This window comes from Thermothelomyces thermophilus, chromosome 2 (genome assembly GCF_000226095.1).
Source record: "Thermothelomyces thermophilus ATCC 42464 chromosome 2, complete sequence".
Taxonomy (NCBI): Eukaryota; Fungi; Ascomycota; class Sordariomycetes; order Sordariales; family Chaetomiaceae; genus Thermothelomyces; species Thermothelomyces thermophilus.
Window position 1 is genome coordinate 1056267 of NC_016473.1, and position 17334 is coordinate 1073600.

General features: G+C 58.6%; 7 protein-coding genes across 7 annotated transcripts; 3 read left to right on the forward strand and 4 right to left on the reverse strand.

Moving 5' to 3' along the window:
* Window positions 1-1337: 1337 nt before the first annotated feature.
* Window positions 1338-3296, forward strand: MYCTH_107168 (uncharacterized protein; the record flags this gene model as incomplete). Its single annotated transcript, XM_003661199.1, has 2 exons — window positions 1338-2431; window positions 2675-3296. 2 exons carry the CDS (start codon window positions 1338-1340, stop codon window positions 3294-3296), a joined length of 1716 nt encoding a protein of 571 aa, XP_003661247.1.
* Window positions 3297-3614: 318 nt separating this feature from the next.
* MYCTH_2300403 (uncharacterized protein) lies at window positions 3615-5267 on the reverse strand. Its single transcript, XM_003661200.1, has 2 exons — window positions 4274-5267; window positions 3615-4165 (listed from the first exon to the last, which is right to left on the reverse strand). Exons 1-2 carry the CDS (start codon window positions 4788-4790, stop codon window positions 3831-3833), a joined length of 852 nt encoding a protein of 283 aa, XP_003661248.1. The 5' UTR covers window positions 4791-5267; the 3' UTR covers window positions 3615-3830.
* A 572-nt stretch (window positions 5268-5839) lies between these two features.
* MYCTH_2142826 (uncharacterized protein) lies at window positions 5840-7587 on the reverse strand. The gene is made up of 8 exons (XM_003661201.1): window positions 7401-7587; window positions 7268-7324; window positions 7184-7214; window positions 7027-7050; window positions 6938-6967; window positions 6794-6874; window positions 6652-6734; window positions 5840-6596 (listed from the first exon to the last, which is right to left on the reverse strand). The coding sequence occupies exons 1-8, from the start codon at window positions 7442-7444 to the stop codon at window positions 6395-6397; spliced, it is 552 nt and encodes a 183-aa protein (XP_003661249.1). The 5' UTR covers window positions 7445-7587; the 3' UTR covers window positions 5840-6394.
* A 118-nt stretch (window positions 7588-7705) lies between these two features.
* On the forward strand, window positions 7706-8975 carry MYCTH_2300408 (uncharacterized protein). Its single transcript, XM_003661202.1, has 3 exons — window positions 7706-7983; window positions 8078-8463; window positions 8562-8975. The coding sequence occupies exons 1-3, from the start codon at window positions 7878-7880 to the stop codon at window positions 8793-8795; spliced, it is 726 nt and encodes a 241-aa protein (XP_003661250.1). The 5' UTR covers window positions 7706-7877; the 3' UTR covers window positions 8796-8975.
* On the reverse strand, window positions 8946-12025 carry MYCTH_2300411 (uncharacterized protein). Its single transcript, XM_003661203.1, has 3 exons — window positions 11838-12025; window positions 9429-11766; window positions 8946-9298 (listed from the first exon to the last, which is right to left on the reverse strand). Exons 2-3 carry the CDS (start codon window positions 11732-11734, stop codon window positions 9133-9135), a joined length of 2472 nt encoding a protein of 823 aa, XP_003661251.1. The 5' UTR covers window positions 11735-11766; window positions 11838-12025; the 3' UTR covers window positions 8946-9132.
* Window positions 12026-12163: 138 nt separating this feature from the next.
* MYCTH_2300414 (uncharacterized protein) lies at window positions 12164-13539 on the forward strand. The gene is made up of 2 exons (XM_003661204.1): window positions 12164-12645; window positions 12837-13539. Exons 1-2 carry the CDS (start codon window positions 12264-12266, stop codon window positions 13349-13351), a joined length of 897 nt encoding a protein of 298 aa, XP_003661252.1. The 5' UTR covers window positions 12164-12263; the 3' UTR covers window positions 13352-13539.
* Window positions 13540-14395: 856 nt separating this feature from the next.
* Window positions 14396-17283, reverse strand: MYCTH_2300415 (uncharacterized protein). Its single transcript, XM_003661205.1, has 4 exons — window positions 16823-17283; window positions 16741-16757; window positions 16526-16636; window positions 14396-16463 (listed from the first exon to the last, which is right to left on the reverse strand). The coding sequence occupies exons 1-4, from the start codon at window positions 16935-16937 to the stop codon at window positions 14724-14726; spliced, it is 1983 nt and encodes a 660-aa protein (XP_003661253.1). The 5' UTR covers window positions 16938-17283; the 3' UTR covers window positions 14396-14723.
* Window positions 17284-17334: the final 51 nt, after the last annotated feature.

Sequence of the window (17334 nt, forward strand, 5' to 3'; positions counted from 1 at the left end):
ATGTAGCTTGCTTGATTTACAGAATGGCACCTCAGGGTTCAAGCCGGTTTATGAAAGAGGGTGTGGTTCCGGAGGTTGTTCCCGATCTCCACGCGTACCTAGCTTCAATTCTTCTTGTGTTGTGCAAACAAAAATGCGGTATGATTGAAGACTTTCGTTGGTTGATGACCTGTCTCGAACGCCATTCATCGGCCAATCCTCTCTCGTGTCGTTTGCTAGTTTGGTTTTCCGTTACTTCGCATACAACTACAGCTTAACCTCTCGCTACCGTAGCACTAATTATTACGACAAACTAGTCGTGCGTTGGATGTTATGCTATTCACATAAAAATTGGTGGATGCTTTCAATCTCACTCCAAGCACCGTTTAATAGAATGTAGTTGGAAAGGCACACTCTCGGTACATCTGCATGGCTCGGGGGAGAAGTGTCAGTCGATGAGGCATTCCGGTGATTAATTACCTATTCACGGATCAGAATGAGAACTGACTTGATCTTTGATTTTATTTTTTGAAATTTGAGGCGCCAACTCCCTTCCTCAGGCACCATCAGCTCGCACAGGCCGGTGCCGGTCCTGGCCTGACCGTGAGTCTTTCATTCTGAAAAGTCACCTAATCAAGCCCCGGGCGCGACGGAGAGGCTCCCGAGCACTCCCGGGCCTGCTGACTTGCAAGACCTCCGGGGAAGTGGGGCTTTTCCAACGTCTTCCGGCTCCGATTTCCTCGGGATCCGGAATCCGGAATCCGCTATTGGCCGCCCGAATCACACGGGGTACGCCAGGCGGCGGTCGACTGACACGATGGCATTCTCGCATCGTCGCTGTTACTCTCTTGCCTCGCCGGGAACAAACCGCTCTTTTCCTTTCCGTGGAAAGGCAGGTTGCTCAGTCAACAACAGTTCCAGCGTCTAGAACCAAACCATGCTTCTTCTTTTCTCGCACTGAACAGCGACACTTAATCGGTCTTCGCGTGATAACTCCTCCCACGCTTGTTATTGATGCGACAGCCACAAACTTCTGTTCGTTTGTCACGAGCTTCCCTTTCTTTCTACAGTCACTCGTCTTCCCACGACATCAGCGAAATTCACTCGATATCGGCGAAATCGTCGCACATCAGCGAAAAGGCCTACCAAACATCGGCGAAAACGTCCAACATCAGCGAAAACATATCAGACATTGGTGATATCTGCCAAACATCGGCGAAAACGTCGCCGTTCAAACAAGATTGAACAATGTAAGTTTAGTTTGAAACACTCTTTTTTTATATCTCCTAACCCGCCTCTCAACAGCTGAAGTTGATGGTTCGAGTTGTTCCCTTCGATACTAATCTCTCGAAGCAACAATGGCCGGATCCACGGACCAGCAGAGCGGTAGAAGGGAAGCGAGCGACTCGGTCGACCGCCCCGGCAGCCCCGGGACCCAATCGCCGATCCCACGGATTGTCGTCGAGCCAGCCGACGACAGGATTGGCGACAACGGACCTCCCCCGGCTACCCGCCAGTCCGCGGCTCCGAGAGAACGCCCTCGCCTCTCGGAGCGACCCTTCCTTGAGGTCCCAAGCCCCCCTCGGCCTTCCCACCGGCGCCTCGGTTCGCAGCAGATCGGTTCCTCCCAGCCCAGCCGCGAGCCCAGCCGCAGCCGCATTCCCCAGTCGCTGACCGGCACACTCGGTCTGCCCCCGCTGATGACCGGGCCCATCCACCCCCTCCGGATGCACCCGGTCCACCTCACAGGCTCGTCGAGCATGCCCATCGCCGACACCACAGGCCGCCCTTTGGGCCTACGCTACGACGGCAACCCGTACACGCTTCAAGGAAAGGCAGTCATGGAGAAGGTCGACAAGATGCTGGCCGCCAGCAGGGCCCTAAAGCCCGAGGCCGAGAGGAGCTCCAAGGGCTCTAGGTCCGGGGCTGCGGGGGCGATGGGCTTCCTGAAGAAGCTCCGATCCCCCTCCCAGCTCTTCTCTAAGCCTAAGCCGCGAGTACCGATCAAGCCGCACCAGATCCGGCACATCACCGGCAGCCTCGAGCCGCTTCCGCTGCCGGAGCAGACCAGGCATGTCCCCAGCGTCTGCCTCCGCCGCAACGAGCTAGGAAACCTCAAGCGGGAAAAAGCCCTGCGCGTGCTAGGAGAGACGCCTAACCTTGACCCCCTCCCGTCTATAGACCTCGACCCGGCCGCTACCTCCCCGGATCTATCCTTCTCGTCAACCTCCATATCTACAGAGGATGACCACCCCTTCTTCTCGCGTTCGGGCACCACTACCACCGCGGATATCGCCACCGATACCGCTACTAATACCATCACCACCGCCAATAACAATACCACCACTACCACTATGGCAGCAGCAGTAACAACAGAGACCGTAGCAGAGACAGCTACACTAAGCGGCCGAGCGCCCGCAGGGTTTGAGACGCGCCCCCTCCGCGCCGCAAGGTCCGAGAGCGCTCTGCCATTATCGTCGTTATCGTCGTCGTCATCGACGATGTTACCGCGGGTGAGCCACCAGCGCCAGCTCCGGCCCTTCCTCCTACCCGCCCTCATTCTCGCGCGGGAGATGGAGGCGAGGGCCGAGGCCGCCGAGGCCGCGGCGGCAGCCAAGCGCGCGAGGCTTGCGGCGGCCGCGGCACGTAATAATGGTGGTCATAGTGGTGGTAATGCTACCACTGTCGTTAGTAGGTCAGGTTCTTCCCGGGGAGTCACTTCTGGTGCCGGCGCGGGTACGGCTGCCGGCGCGGGTGCAGGCATCCGTACGGCCCCTGAAAGCCCGACAATGGCGGCGCGCACTACCACTACTACTATTACCACCACCACTAGCAACAGCACCACCAGCAGCACAAATGCCGGCGCGGGCATGCACACCAGCACGCGCGCGTTCAGACGACGATCGCGTAGCGTTCCCAGCCTCGACGCCCTGCTAACCACGCCTCCGCTCCAGGGACGCCCGCGCCCGCACCCACAGGCCGACGCAGAGGGCGCAGGGCCCAGAAGCGCGGCTGGTGCTGGTGCTGGTGCTGGTGCTGGTGCTGGTGCTGGTGCCGCCGCCGCTGTCGCTCCTCCCCCGTCGCGGTGGGTGAGCCCGCGTGCCGGCGGGGGCGACCGGGTCGCCACCAAACGCCACCCCACGCCCGCGCTGGGGGACCTGGCGGCGCTGGAGCGGGCGCTGCGCGAGAGGTTCCCCGGTCTCGCGGGCGAGGGGTCGCGGGTGGTGGTGGTGGAAGAGAACGAGGAGGAGGTGGAGGAAGAGGAGGAGGAGGAAGGTAAACCGGGGGACTTACAGCCGCCGGCGGGATATTTCTAGGTCGGCGGGTGAGAGCACGTGGCGACGGGTTTGTATGGGTATTTGGGACGTTTTTTTTTTTCCTTTTTCTCCTTTTTGTTAATTTTTTTTATCTTCTTTATAGCTACGATGATACCCCGAATGACTCTCAGTTATAGGTTGGGACAATATGGGAACTTGGGAGTTTGGGACCGGGGGGAACCGATAATGACGGGATGATAGAAGCGCACGGCCTGGGGCCCCTTATGATCTAACGAGATGATACGACTTGGTGATAGAATGCCGCTTAGGGGTCGGCGAACCCGTTAAAGTGGCGCTGCACAGTAACTAACTTAACGTGCCAATTGATCAGGGGTTCTTGCGTGTTCCGGGTTACAAGGCAACAGTATGACGTCACTGGTATTGGCGGCCGTTGGGATCAAAACCCTGGCCGCATTCTAGTCAAAGACTTGCTCAAGTGAACCTGAGGCAGCAAAGCTAGTTATCTTCCGCGATTGGTTTGGAGACGAAATAAATTTCTTGTTTGATTGAAACCAAGACCGAGACCGCGACTGCTCAATTCGGAAACACGAGGTTGTTCTTGATCTTGGCGACGTCTTCTTCGGATAACCCTAGAGGGCCCCTGACGTAACCCTCAAACCCGCCATACTCGGCGTCCACGGCCTTGACGAACGCCTCCCAGCAACCGAGTTTCAGGTTGGCCATGTTCCTGAACCCGCGCGCGTCCATGTTTGCAGCCATCCGTCCTTTCGTCACATAGGCAAGCAGCTGCTCTTTCGCCGGCTCGATGCCAATTCTCGACAGCAGGTAGTCGAGCGCGATCGTCTCGGCGCCGGCGCCCGCCAGGCTCAGCAAGATGGCAGCCACGACGCCAGTGCGATCTCGTCCCGCTTGAATCCTCGTGTTAGCATGTGCTCTTAAGATAAGAAAGAGAGAAAGAGGAGAGAAAAGAGACAGGCCAGAGACAAAAAGATTGATAAAACTCGAGCAACACACACCATTACAATGGAACAGCACCGCCCCCCGCTCCCACCCGTCCCTGACCTGTTCCAGCACCGCCCGGATACCCCCCCGGTACAGCCGCAGCACGTCCAGGTACATACGGACCGCGCCCTTCTCGCCCTCGCCCTCCCCGAAGTCGTCCAAGTTCGGCGCCAAGCCCTCCTCGGGCTCGATCCAGATCTCCTCGACCCCGTCGACCGCGGGCTCCGGCCGGCGCGCCCGCTCGCCCGCCGTGCGCAGGTCGACCATCCTGCCCACGCCCAGCCGCTCCCGGAGCGCGGCCCGGCCCTCGGCCGACACCTCGGTCGGGAAGACGGCCGTGCGGTAGAGCCGCCCCGGGGGGATGGGCGAGCCCGGGACGAGCCCGAGGTCGCGGGCGTTGAAGGTGTCCGGGATGGACACGAAGGGCGGCGAGGCAAGAACGGCGGCGAGGGTCGTGGCCGGGAGTGGAGTGAAGACGTCGGTATGGGCCAGGGCGAGGAGGAAGTCACGGTCCGGAGTTGTGCTGGACATGTTTTGGTCTTCCGGCGTCGATTCCGTTGGTGTCTTGGGTCTGCTGCGTTTTTTGCGTCTCGGTCTGCGAAGGGAAAGCGAGGCTTGCCAGGCGCGCCAAGGTGTGGTCGCGGGGAGCTCGGCCGATATCTCCGGAGATTAGCTCGGAGGCGGGTTCGCATCGCGGTGCCGGACGGCAGAGAGTTGGACAGCCGCATCCCCCAAATACGGGATGCGGGCAGGCTGGGCAAGGAACCCGACGCCCTGCCCCGCAGAACCTCAACGCTCCACTTCCCCTTGCTGCTATCGTAAGCTTAATATCGACTCCACAGACGCAGGGACACGTGGCAGTGCGCCTATCCCGTTTCCTCATCTGAGCCCCTGAAACTGCGGGAGGCGATCCGAGCCCAGGCCCTAAAATTCTCCGAGTCTGGAGGGAGGCTCCTCCATGCTGAACTGATAAGCTTGTGCCCACTTGCTGCTTGCCTTGTTTGGCGGTTACAGTACTGTAGCCCGTACATTCTAAAAATTTGCCAGACGGGAAAACCGAAGATATGGGACAAGATCCTGGACGCTTTATGATTTCTCTAAGCTTGGACTATCAGGTAGGCATTCGAGTCAAAATAGTATATGAAGAGTCACCACGAGCACTTCCCAAGCTTGACAGGGCCTCAACCGTCTCGATCTGCTAAGCGCCTCCTCGAAACCTTCCAATATCCCGCCCGAGCTTCTACCCTCTTGTCTCTCGAAGCCAAGTACATATCGCTAGGCGTAAATCATAATCGTCGAACAGGAAGACGGCGATGTCCTCCGGGATTGGATGCGTTGAAATATAGAGAAGTGAACAAGGGCCACGAGATGCGAAACGAAAATAGAACCTAGAACCCAGGATGCTGATGTGTGGACGTACAACAAGGGGGGACTGTTCAGAGTTAACCCGCAACTGGAGGTTCGGTGGCTGCTCTGCAGAGTCCTCATTGTTAGATTTGCTTGAAATCCCAGGCACTGACGGAGTGCGCTAAAAAGCCGAGTACTATCGAGGCCATACGATGGATTCGGGAATGTCAAGTGGCAATGTAAAACGAGGATCTGTTATGGGAACGGACTTTGCATGTAGAGGAGGAGCCTTGCCCGACCGGATCGATACTTGGGGAACTTGTGCTAGGTGCCTCCGATCTCGACTGTTCACCCGGCCCTTTTGGACCTGACACGCGTACACTATTTGTCCCGTCACTACCAGCAGGCCCAACTCAACCTCTTGCTATAAATCCCCTCCAACTCGGCCTATCGATCTTTCAAAGAACAGTCGCGACCGGGGCTAGCGCTGCGTCCTGAGAGACCATTCCCATGCTGGTCTGGGCGCGTCTGCGAAGCGAGTCCCTTGCACGTGTGGCTAATCCCGCTTTCTCGCCTCCGGATCCCCCGCTTCCATCAGATGCCGCGACAATCTGAAGCACTCGTACTGATAGATTGCGAACAGGCGCCAGTCGTTCGCCCCACCACCTTTCCTTCCCAGAACGCCAAGGTTGACCGGTATCCGGGCTCGTGGCAGCAAGACTTGTTTGGTGCCCCTAGGGTTCATATACCCTTACTGACAGAGCTAGGGTAGGCGGCCAAGACAGCCATCAGAGAAGCTCAAAGTCATCAAGCTTGTCACGGTACTTCAAGATGTTCTGCTTGATCTTGCTGCCCACGGTCCAGGTGACGAAGTCCTCCATGTTCCTCGTCACGAGGAAGGCGGGATCACGGATCTCCTCGACGCCGACACGCACGTGGCCTTGCTCGATGAGTTTCGTGGCAGCTTGTACGGTCTCTGCCATGCGTAGGCTGTCCATGTATTAGCAGCCTAACCCGGGTCAGTAGAGGGATGCCGTTTGCATACCGAGTCATAACAACAGGTAACCGTCGCCGAGCAAAGGCTGATACCGTCACGTTGTGCTCGACCTGGGAGAGCTTCGATTTGGTCTAGAATCGAAGGTTAATGACGCAGGCACAAAGCACCAACATTCGCGCCGCGAACGTACCGAAAGGATGCCCATGTCATAGAGCTTGTCCAGCAACAGAGTCTCGTGTTTCCTCCTGACTTCGTTTTCCGGCGGAAGGAGCTGTTCGGAAACTTAGTATGAGAGACCGCCCTGTCCACCACATGCAGCGCAAAGCAGACATACACTAAGACGATGTGCTAATTGCCGGAGGGACTGGCCAAGGTCAGCAGGTGGACACCTTATTGGGACCGAGGAAGAGGGCAGGCACCTACACCACAAAGCCTGTTGTATTTGTGCTATTGAATAAAAAGTCAGTAACGGTACGCCGACACATCCTTGATCCAAGCGAGCGCGGCGGCTGAACCTCGAGCCTGTTGACCCGATCACGGTCAAGAAGGGAGATGGTGAATGTGAAGAGGTAGGACACACATAATCCTCTGGCTTTTGAATCATGTACCGCCTAAGTCGAATAAGCAAACAGCCATGCAAAAGGGCATAAATTGTGGGAATTACCTGGCAACGTCATGATGTCGGTGGTTGTTGTCCTGCTTATAATTGATGAAGTCGTGCCTAGCAAATCCGTCAGTCCCTGACTCTCCCCAGAGCTGCCACCAAGTTTCATTCAGCGATCCATATCGGAACTCACTTCTTCAGGAGCTTTTGCTCGTGAAACTTGAGTTTCCGTGTCATTTCGAGTGTTCAAGACACAGTCCCTGGATATCCCTAGATACCAGAATGTCTTTCGCAGAGGAGACCTGGATCGCACGTCAAATGATTGGAAGATGGTGTACTGTTTGAATGATGAAAGGTCATCACATAGAGTAATAATATTTGGAGTACCTTGATGTTCGGATCTCTCGAAATTTTGCTGGGGAAGAAGTTCTGGCCCCACCAGTGCCCACTTGGCATTCCCTGCCTGCCGCAGGGCACCCGCAGCGCGACGACCCCAACCAAGGTTTGAGAACTTCCAACGGCACCAGGATTCGCGGTTCCAACCAATCCGGGCGCGCTAAAAGAAGATTCCGCCAAAAAGCGTCCAGACCGTCGGACCCCCAAAACCGAACCAACGCACCAGCTTGACGACGCCGGCAGCGGACTCACACGGAACCCACAGCAAACAACCATGTCGTCGTGCAGGCAATGGCTCTCGTCGGCCGTCCGCCAATGCCGGATCGGCCCGGCCCAGCAACAGCCGCGATCATTCTCGACTTCGGCGCCCGTTGCAGCCTGTCAGTCCATCCCTTCCCCTCCTCTCCGTCCTCCTGTTATCATAGCCACTCAGCCGCAAGCCCCGTCTCTAACAACGGCCACCGCCGCTTGCAGTCCGTAGCATCTTTGGAGACAACGAGTCCAACGCCGGGACAACGAGCAGCAGCGCCAGGAGACAGCGCCCGAGCTCCAACTCGAACGAGGCCCTGTACGGGCTGCTGACCGAGAGCGTGGAGCGCGGCGGGCCGCTCTCGGCCGAGGAGCAGCGCCAGGTGATGGAGCAGCAGGGGGGGCTCGGGGCGAGGGCCTACGTCAAGGACCTGCGGGCGACCGCCACGACCGACAACTACCTGCGCCAGATGCCGCGCCGCTGGCGGACCGGCGACGTCTACGCGCCCCGCGACATGAGCCCGGCCGAGATGCGCAAGTGGCGCCAGGGCCGCCGCCCGACCAGGGACATCATCGACATGCTGGGCTTCAACCCGCTTGATAACTACAAGGTCCGTGTGGCCGGGTCCTCTGACGTTTCTTTCTTCTTGATATATTTTTGACCTTTGGTGCAGAGAATAATACTGACCAGAGTGACAAACAAACGCAGAACTTCTCCCTCATCTCCGAGTTCATGACCACCATGGGCCGCATCAAGCACTCGAGCGAGACCGGGCTGCGCCCGGTCAACCAGCGCAAGATCGCCAAGGCCATCCGCCGGGCCATCGGCATGGGCCTGCACCCCAGCGTGCACAGGCACCCCGAGATCCTCCGGCTCAGCCGCCACGGCCTGCCGACCGCGTCCATCCCAACGCCATCGGATCCGTCGCAGAACAGGTTATAGGGGGAAGGGTGATAGGACCAAGAGGGAAAGGAGAACCGGACCAACCCTTGGAGGATAACTATGCCGCCCTTCTTCACCCGGTGATGTTGTGTACAAAAATATTAGACCTCCCAAGCTGAGTTCCCATTGTATGATTATCATGGAGAATAACCAAAACACGGGCCCGGCCATACAACCGTGGCCACGGCGCCCCTGAAACTGTATAGACCTTCTTGTTGTACATGTACAGAAGAGTGCTTCTTCTTTTTTTTTTCCCCTCCTGGATATTTCCTCTTTTTTTTTACAAGTCGCGAATTGCAACGTCGGCCCACACCAAACACCAGCTCTAAACAGAATCTTATGCTCTCATATCCCTGACAATGTTGAACTTGGTGCCTCTTAACGTCTCCTTGCGGCCCTTCTTCTCCAGCTGGGCCCAAATGTCCGGGTACTCGGCCCGGGCCCACGCCTCAAACTGCTCCTTTCTGCTCTCGCCAGGGAGAGCATTATACGCCACGCCGAGTCTACCGGCTCGTCAGCATCGCGATTTCAACATGGGACATTAGACAACTGGAAGAAAAGAAGTGCGCAAAAAAAAAAAAAAAAAAAAAAAAAAAAAAAAAAAGAGAGAGAGGAAAAAAAGGAGTAACTTACGTCATCAACCCCGGCCCGTATCCCACGCTCGCCTCCATGCCGCGGATGAGGCGGATGACCTCCTCGACGTGGCCGCTGCCCGCCAGGGCGCCGCAGTAGGCCCAGAAGACGTCCGGGGGCACCTCGAGGTCCATGCGCTGGATCTTTTGCCAGATCGTCCTGGCGGTGCGGTCGCCGTAGGGCAGCAGCTCGCAGGCCCAGAAGACGATGGCGAGGCTGGCGTACGAGGGGCCCTCGGCCGAGTTGGTGATGTCGCGCCAGAAGTCGATGGCGACGTCGGGCTCGCCGGCGGCGGCGTAGGCGATCATGAGGGCGTTGTACAGGCGCGTGTCCATCTGGATGGTCGTGTCCATCTTGAGCATGTTGTGCACCATGCGGAGCGACTCGCCCGCGCCCTCCTCGCCGCCCTCGACCCCGCCGTTCTCGGGGCACCGGCCGAGCCCCTCGAGGCAGCGGACGTACATGTCGGCCGTCGGCCGCTGCGCCGGGTTGCTCTGCGACCGCATGTGCCCAAACACGTAGCAGGCCATGTCGGGCCGCCGGCGGGCGAAGAAGCCGTCCATCAGGAGCACGCGCTCCTCGGGCTCCGTCTCCGGGAAGAACTGCCGCAGGAGCGAGTAGCAGTCCCACGCGCGCGCCGTGCTGACCCGCCGGTCCAGGCAGTACTCGACAAAGGCGCGCCGCACCTGGGCGCGCTCCTCGAGGCTGTACGAGACGGTGTGCAGCGAGAGCGTGTCGATCACCTCGTACTGGTTGTCGCTGCGCAGGAACACCATGCACAGCGCCACCACCGTCTCGGGTTCGAGCGTCGCCTGGCGCTGCTCGAGGTCGGCCGTGATGTCGAGGATGCGCCCGACGTCCGGCTCCGGTACGGAGCAGAGGGCGCGGAGGTACTTGTTGAGGACCGGCAGGTCCTCGTCCTGCTTGACGGCGACCTCGCCCCGGAGGAGCTTGTCGTAGATGGCCTGGACGCCGCTGAAGTCCTTGGCGTCGAGCCGGTAGTCCATCTGGAGGATGTAGGTGGACGCCCGGGGGCGGATCTTGAGCTCGGCCCCGAGCGAGACGAACCGCTCGGCGAGGTAGGGGTTCTGCTTCTCGATGGCGGCCGTGATGAGCGCGTCGATGGTCGCCGCGTCCGGTTTCGGGCTCTCCTTGCCCTCCTTGCCTGCCTGTGCCGACGACATGACGTCGATCATCTGCTTGATGTCCTCGACGCCCTTGTCCATGACCAGGACGGCCCACTGGAAGATGACGTCCCACCACTCCTTCTGGGGGTTGGAGTTGATCAGTTGCTCAAAGACGGGCTGCAGCCACTGCTGCTGCCCGTTCCGCAGCGCAAACCTCACCACCTCCATGTACGACTTTGGGCTGCGCGCCCAGTTGGCGTGGACGGGCTTCTCGAACCAGTATTTCGTCTCCTCGATCCTGTCCCGCGTGGCGTAGAAGGTCGTCATGATCTCGTGGATCGGCGGCATGTACTCAACCTTGGCCGCCTCGGCCTTCTTCCACTCGGCCAGCAGCTCCTCCTCGCGGCCTTCCTTGGCCAGACCGCGCAGCACGAGCGTCCAGAAGACGCGTACCCGAGGGACCAGCTTCCTCTCGGCCAGGGTGTCCTTGAGCTCGGCCAGCCTCTGGGCGGCCTCGAGCGAGCCGCCGTACTGCGTGAGCGCCGTGAAGAACAGCTCCAGGTCGCCCGTGTCCTTGCCGCCGACGGCCTCCCTGATGACGTCCTCGTCGATGCCGAGCTCGCGCATCTTCTGTATCCTCCGCTCGATCTCTCCGTACAGCAGCTTCGCGAGGTCGAGATGGTGCTCGGTCGTGCCCTTGGGAGGCTTCATGGCCGTGACCCACAGGGCGGCGCGCAGATCGGCAAAGCTGAGATCGTCGCCCTGGCCCTCCTCGTCCTCCGGGCCGGTCTCGACGAGGTGGAGGAGGAGCCGGTAGGCGAGGAAGGCCTGTGTCGAGTTCAGGGACCGGAGGTGGTTCTTGCGCTTGTGCTGGATGAACTGCCTCCAGCCCTTGAGGAGCTCCTCCCGCTCGGGTGGTCGCGCATTCTCGGTCTCGAGGCTCCGGTAGTGCAGCAGCACGTCGTAGCCGGGCTCGATCTCGGGCTCCTTGAGCATTCGAGGGGGCTTCTGGAAGATGCCGAAGAAGGTCCTGCGCGGCTGCCGACGGGCCAGCAGCGGGAACGGGGTGGCGCGTGACGAGACGGCGAGGCAGCGGCCGGGCGGGGAGGGGCATGGCCGCAGCAAGCCGCGGCTGGCTAGCAGTCGGAGGTACACATTGCGCGTCAACTGCGACCGCATCGTTGGAAGAATCGAGTTAGGCAGAGCCAGTCCTGCATGGTCAGCCGAGGTCGGGCATTAGGTATTAGGTATTTCCCATGGGCAATCCGGGCTTCTCTCGTACCTGCGCATGTTGGGAGGCGTCCAATTGCCGTGCAATGGCGCAGTGGAGCGGCTCTCTGATGCGGCAATGTTCGACCTTGAGGCCGGAGCTTTTGCAGGCGATGAATGACCTCAATTTGTGAGAGCTGGGCTGTGGGGCTCCAATTGGAGTACTAGTACGGAATCCAAGACTACGAAGTTACCTCCGTGATTCCTTCGTTCCTTGACCTGCCTTGGCGAACTGTGGAGTACCCGCGGTGACCCCGAAACGCTTGCAAAGGAAGACCCTAACCCCAACATCAACTGCACCTTCAGTCTTGAGTTACATAGTATAATCCGTACTTGCTCTTATTAACGAGCAACGTTCACAACATCGGGGGTTCATTCCCAAGAAGAATTCATCGCCTTCATCACGCCTGAAAACCCACCAAACCCTCCTCCCCCCAAAATGGCACCAACCCCACCCACCGTTCTCTCACTCAAACAATCCTTCCTCACCACCCAAACACGCCTCCTCTCACAACCCCTCGCCCCAACCCGCGCCTGGCTCTCGAGCAACAGCAACAGCAACAACAACAACAATGATGATGATGATGATGAGCCCCCGCTCCCCGAGAAGGCCATCGACGACGCCCTCTTCAAGCTCAACCACCGGCTGCAGCAGCACGCCCGGCGGGTCTACCCCCCGCAGGCCACGCGCCACGTCGCGGAGCAGATCGACCAGCTGTACTGGAACGCGGCGGCGCAGGCGACTGACGGCGCGCGCGGGGGGGACGCGGATTCGGATGCGGACGGGGAAGGGGAAGGGGTGAGGCCGGGTGCTGATTTAGGTATGCACATTTCTCTCTTTGATTCTACCATATATAATTTCTCTTCTCCCTTTTTTTTAACTTTTTTTACCTTTTCTATCCCTCTCCACACAATGATCCCGATTGTAGATCCACGGTCGAAGTCATGAACAGAGAGAAAAGGGGAAAAAAATGATAAAGAAGAACTTTCAAGCTGACAAGGCGCGTCCAAGCCAACCCCGACGTGATCGCTACGCTTCCCTTAGAGTGGGAAGAGGATGGGTCTACCTCCCAGCAGCAACCCCTCGAAGCGAAGCGCTATGCCGAGCTGGTGGGGGAGCTGCGCGCGCTGGCGGAGCGGAAGCAGCAGGCGGTCGCGCGAGTGGCGCGGCTGAGGCGAATCCGAGCCCTGCTGGAGCCTTTCTCACCCAGCAGCCGCAGTGGCGGCGACGGCAGTGGTGGTGGTGATGATGATGATGGTGGTGATAGCGGCGGCGGTGGCGGAACCCTTGACGCCGTGCAGGAGAACCTCATCACCCGCAACGGGGAGATCGAGGCGGAACTGAGCCGGATGCGGATGCTGCTTGCCAGAGTGGGCGGAAGGGTTGGGCAGCTCAAGGAGCAGGGTCGACAAGCGAGGGAGTCGAGCGCGGGGAGCTTGTTTTCAGACCGCGGGGAAGGCGTGGGGGATGTGGATGTGGAAATGGAGGAACAGAGAAAGGTCGGGCTGTTGTTGGAGAGGTTCTAGGGTTTCTCCCGGCGTTGAAGGAATTGTTCTTGAGGGATCATGCTAGGCGTTTGGGCGTCAACGGGAAGGGAGGGATTCGGAAAAAAGATCATCTTGCAGTGATACCCAGGTACTGGAACGAAACAAGTGCAGATAATAAGTTTCTCATCTAGTCAGATTTAAACCCAGGGATCTGAGTTGGGTGTCCGGTCTAAGCACAGTATCCCCGCCTTCCTGTCGTTCATCCGATCATGACCTCGTGGGGTAAGGTTGTGGAGGAAGATGAAAGGTATGAAAGAGGAAGGTATGGTAGGCACCCAAGGTATGAATGGACTGTACTGTACAGTACATAGGTACCTTTTCCGGGAGCTCTTGTGGTGAACTTCCTCCAGAACTCATCCGCCTTCTTCTGCGGCGGCGGCGGAGCCTGCGTCTGTTCCAGAATGCTCCTGGTGAGCGCGTCGCCCACCGTGGGGTCGTCGCGCCGCCAGCGGCGCCGGACTTGGACGTGGTGATCTCAAAGTCACCCCAAGTCAACAAGTTATCTCTGTTGTGTTGTTGACTGGGGGGGAGGGGGAAGGATCAGCCACACACATATACTAAGTAGTATGGATTTTGGGGACCGTGTCAGGCATGAAGAGGAGAGCCGACTGTAGACTTGGGTGTGACCGAAGCACGGCTCGCACTCATATTTACATATATGTATGTACATACATACACTAACTAGTAAGGGCCGTACCTTGGTTCCCGACAGCTTCGCGAAGCTGGGAATCCGGAAATTTGGGGGCCGGAAACTTCGGTGGCCTGCTGTGGAAGCCTTCCTATTTGCCGTCTTCCGATTACAAGCGGACTGGCCATGCTGGCTCCCGTTTGGGTGGAGAGATAAAGTAGCGAAGATAAACTACCTTACCTCCTTAGGTTGTGCACCATTCCATCTTCCGCAGTATGACCGACCTAACGTGTACGCATATGCAATGTTGCATTGGCTACCTGGTAGGGCTGAAGGCGGCGGCTGTCGAAGGGACTCAGCGCCTACTGTACTGTACTATGTATGTATGTATGTGCAGTATGTATGTACGTACATACGTACAATATACTTATTGCAGTGCGCAAGGGCTCGGCAGCATCTTAACGGTTGCCATTTTCGTTCTAGGCGATGGGGGGGGGGGGGGGTTGCGAAAAGTCGGGTTCATGCTCTGTCGCCATGCTGCTTGTTGAAACCCCCGGGGCACACTTCACATAACCAGCATACAGAGTTTACAGCCATCAGTTGTTATCTATATACAGAGAATCCATACCCAGAGAACCTTCCCAGAGTTTACAAATGCATCAGCAGTTTCCATGCTCACTGACCTGACCAACACTTCCCCACCTCCGAAACTATCCTTCCCAGTCAACGCGTGTCCCTCGCGCTTAGACTAGCAAATGCATCCGGACTATGCCGTCCATTGGACCACTCCAGGCCCTGCGCCATCATGCTGTCCCGGCTGACATTATGCTTGGGCGTCGATTCCATGAGCCGTCCTGGTTGTGAGGTGGCAGCACTGGCAAACGGGTTCTTGCTCATTGCCGCCGAGCTAACCGGTGTCGCTTGCTGCGGTTGTTGTTGAGCTTGTGCCGGTGGTGGAGTTTGCTGCTGCTGCTGCTGCTGCTGCTGTGGGAACGATTGAGGCGGGAAAGGCGAGTTCGCCGTCTGTGCTGGCGTAGCTTGCCCTGCATTCTGGTTCTGGAGTGAGTTCTGGGTCGGTGCTAGTTGAGGGTAATTGTACAGAGCCAAGATCGAGGCCTTGTCTGGCCGCGGCGGCTGCTGTTGTGGCTGCTGCTGCATGTAGCCCGTCATTTGAGGGGCCAGGCCCATATGCTGCGGGTTCTGCATTTGCATTTGCGCCGGGAACTGCTGCGCGGGAGGCGTCAGCTGGTTGAGGAACGGATTGGTCGTCTGCGGTTGTGCTGGCTGCACTGATTGAGCGTAGAAGTTTTGTTGCGTTTGCTCGGGTATCTGTGAGAGAGTGGGCGATTGTATCCTCGTTGGCGACCGCGTGAAGGGGTTGCTGCCAAAGTTGCCGCCGAACGGGCTCGTGTTGACTGACAACGGCTGTTGTTGGGGCTGTGTCTGCGTCGGGAAGAAGGGGTTATGACTGGGCATTACCGGCTGTGTCTGCTGGGGGTACGTTTGACTACCGCTGGTCGCCATGCCGGAGTAACCCTGTGTTGTGGCAGACAGGGGAGCCGTCAGCGGCCCGCTCGTCGGCCACTGGTACAGCATCTGGGCGTTCTGTTGCTGTGCCAGACCGCCAGTGTGGTTTGGGAACAGAGGCTGGCTCGGTGGCGCCAGCGACATATTCTGGAAGGCCAGGTCTAACGCCGACGGAGCTTGCAGCGGCGCCCCGAACGGGTTCGTCGACAGGTATGGATTCTTGGTCTGCAGCGTGCCCGTCGACTGCGTCGAGAGCGGCTGTGGTGGGGGTGGGGCGTCGAGCGCATCGAACGGGTTCGTGCTCGCCGGGCTAACCGGTCGGGTCCGATTCGCTTCCGTGTTCGCACCGGGCGTTAAACTTCGAGTCACGGGCGTCGTGGCAGCCCTGGCGGGCGTCAAGAGTGCCGGCGTCCTCCCGCTCCCTTCACCCAACCGCACCAGAGCCTCTATCGCCTTTTCTAGGTTCCCGTTCACTCCCTTCAGCACCATCGAGTTCTTCTGATCGTCCGTGAAACCCATGTCTCGAAGCTTGGCCAGCTTCTGAGCCGTGTCGTCCCCGTCAGCCCGATCGCGCTCGACACTCAGACCAAAGACCCCCGACGACTTATTCCGGAGCGGCGGCCGAGCCTCCGGCTCTCGGGGGCTATTCGGCTCACTGCCGCTCCCCTTCTTCGACTTCGACCCCAAGGGAAAGATCGATGAGGCGGACCGCATGTTGAACCGGCTTGGTGTCTTCGGGGGAAGGGGAGGTGGGGTCTCTTCCGGCTCGTCTCCGGGCCGCCTCTTGCCGGCCGATAGGCTGCGAGAAACGTATTTCTGACGAATGAATCGCTCCATTGCGCTGTCGGCCTCGTCTGCGTCAACCGGAACGGGCGGCTTCTTGTTGTCGGGGTTGTAGAGTTTATTAGACACGACGTTGCCGACCTTCCGCATATTCTGGACCGAGAGTCAGCCGGGCGCAGGGTTGACTCGGGGAAGCTGCTCTGCACTGTACATACATCAACCTGCTCGCTGGTCCAGCTATCCATACTCAGCGACTTCACCTTGGACACGTGAGTGCCCAACTTGCGGTGGATAGAGGCGCATCGCATGCACAGGAAGATGCCCAACTGCAGTCTCGCATATCAGCGTCAGCACATCGTCGTCGGCCGCGTGAAGGTGACCAATCTCGCAGCTCGCAACTCCAACGGGGAGGCTCAGAGGGATTGCATACACTCCATGATGCCCAACCTGACGACGAGACTCGGTTAGCACACGGCCGGCTTGCAGAGGGATCGTGAGGGCCAAGTATGTACCAGGATTCCGCGCCTGACAATCGGCGCAAAGGTTGTTGCCGGGAACATTGTGAAGAAGTTCTTGCAGGCTTTTCTCGTTGCGCGCCTGCTGGCGCTTGCTCAGGGCCGAGGACATGGTATCACACAGCGTCGCCTGAGCTGTCTTGTCCTCCCGTGCTCGAGTTGAATGATAACGCCCGACAAAGTTCAACAAGTCGCTTTGTGTGATGGCCGGTCGGAGGCTAGTGTAGGGGCGGAACCACTCACTACACTACCTAACCCAAAGGCGTCCCGCCAGGGTCCGGGGTTCGGTATTCGACCGGGGTCGCGTGCTGGGTGCAAGCTCGTTACTAATAAGGAAGAACTATGGATACTTGTATGTACGAGTATGTACGCAGTACAGAGTATGGACGGTATCAATAAAATGGCGCCTTCCGAAGCCAGTCGCCACGAGGTTACCGCTTGGCAAGTGTGCGATCTTGATGATCTCACGGCGTTCCGAGGAAGAAGCAAAAGCAACAAAAGCTGCGAAG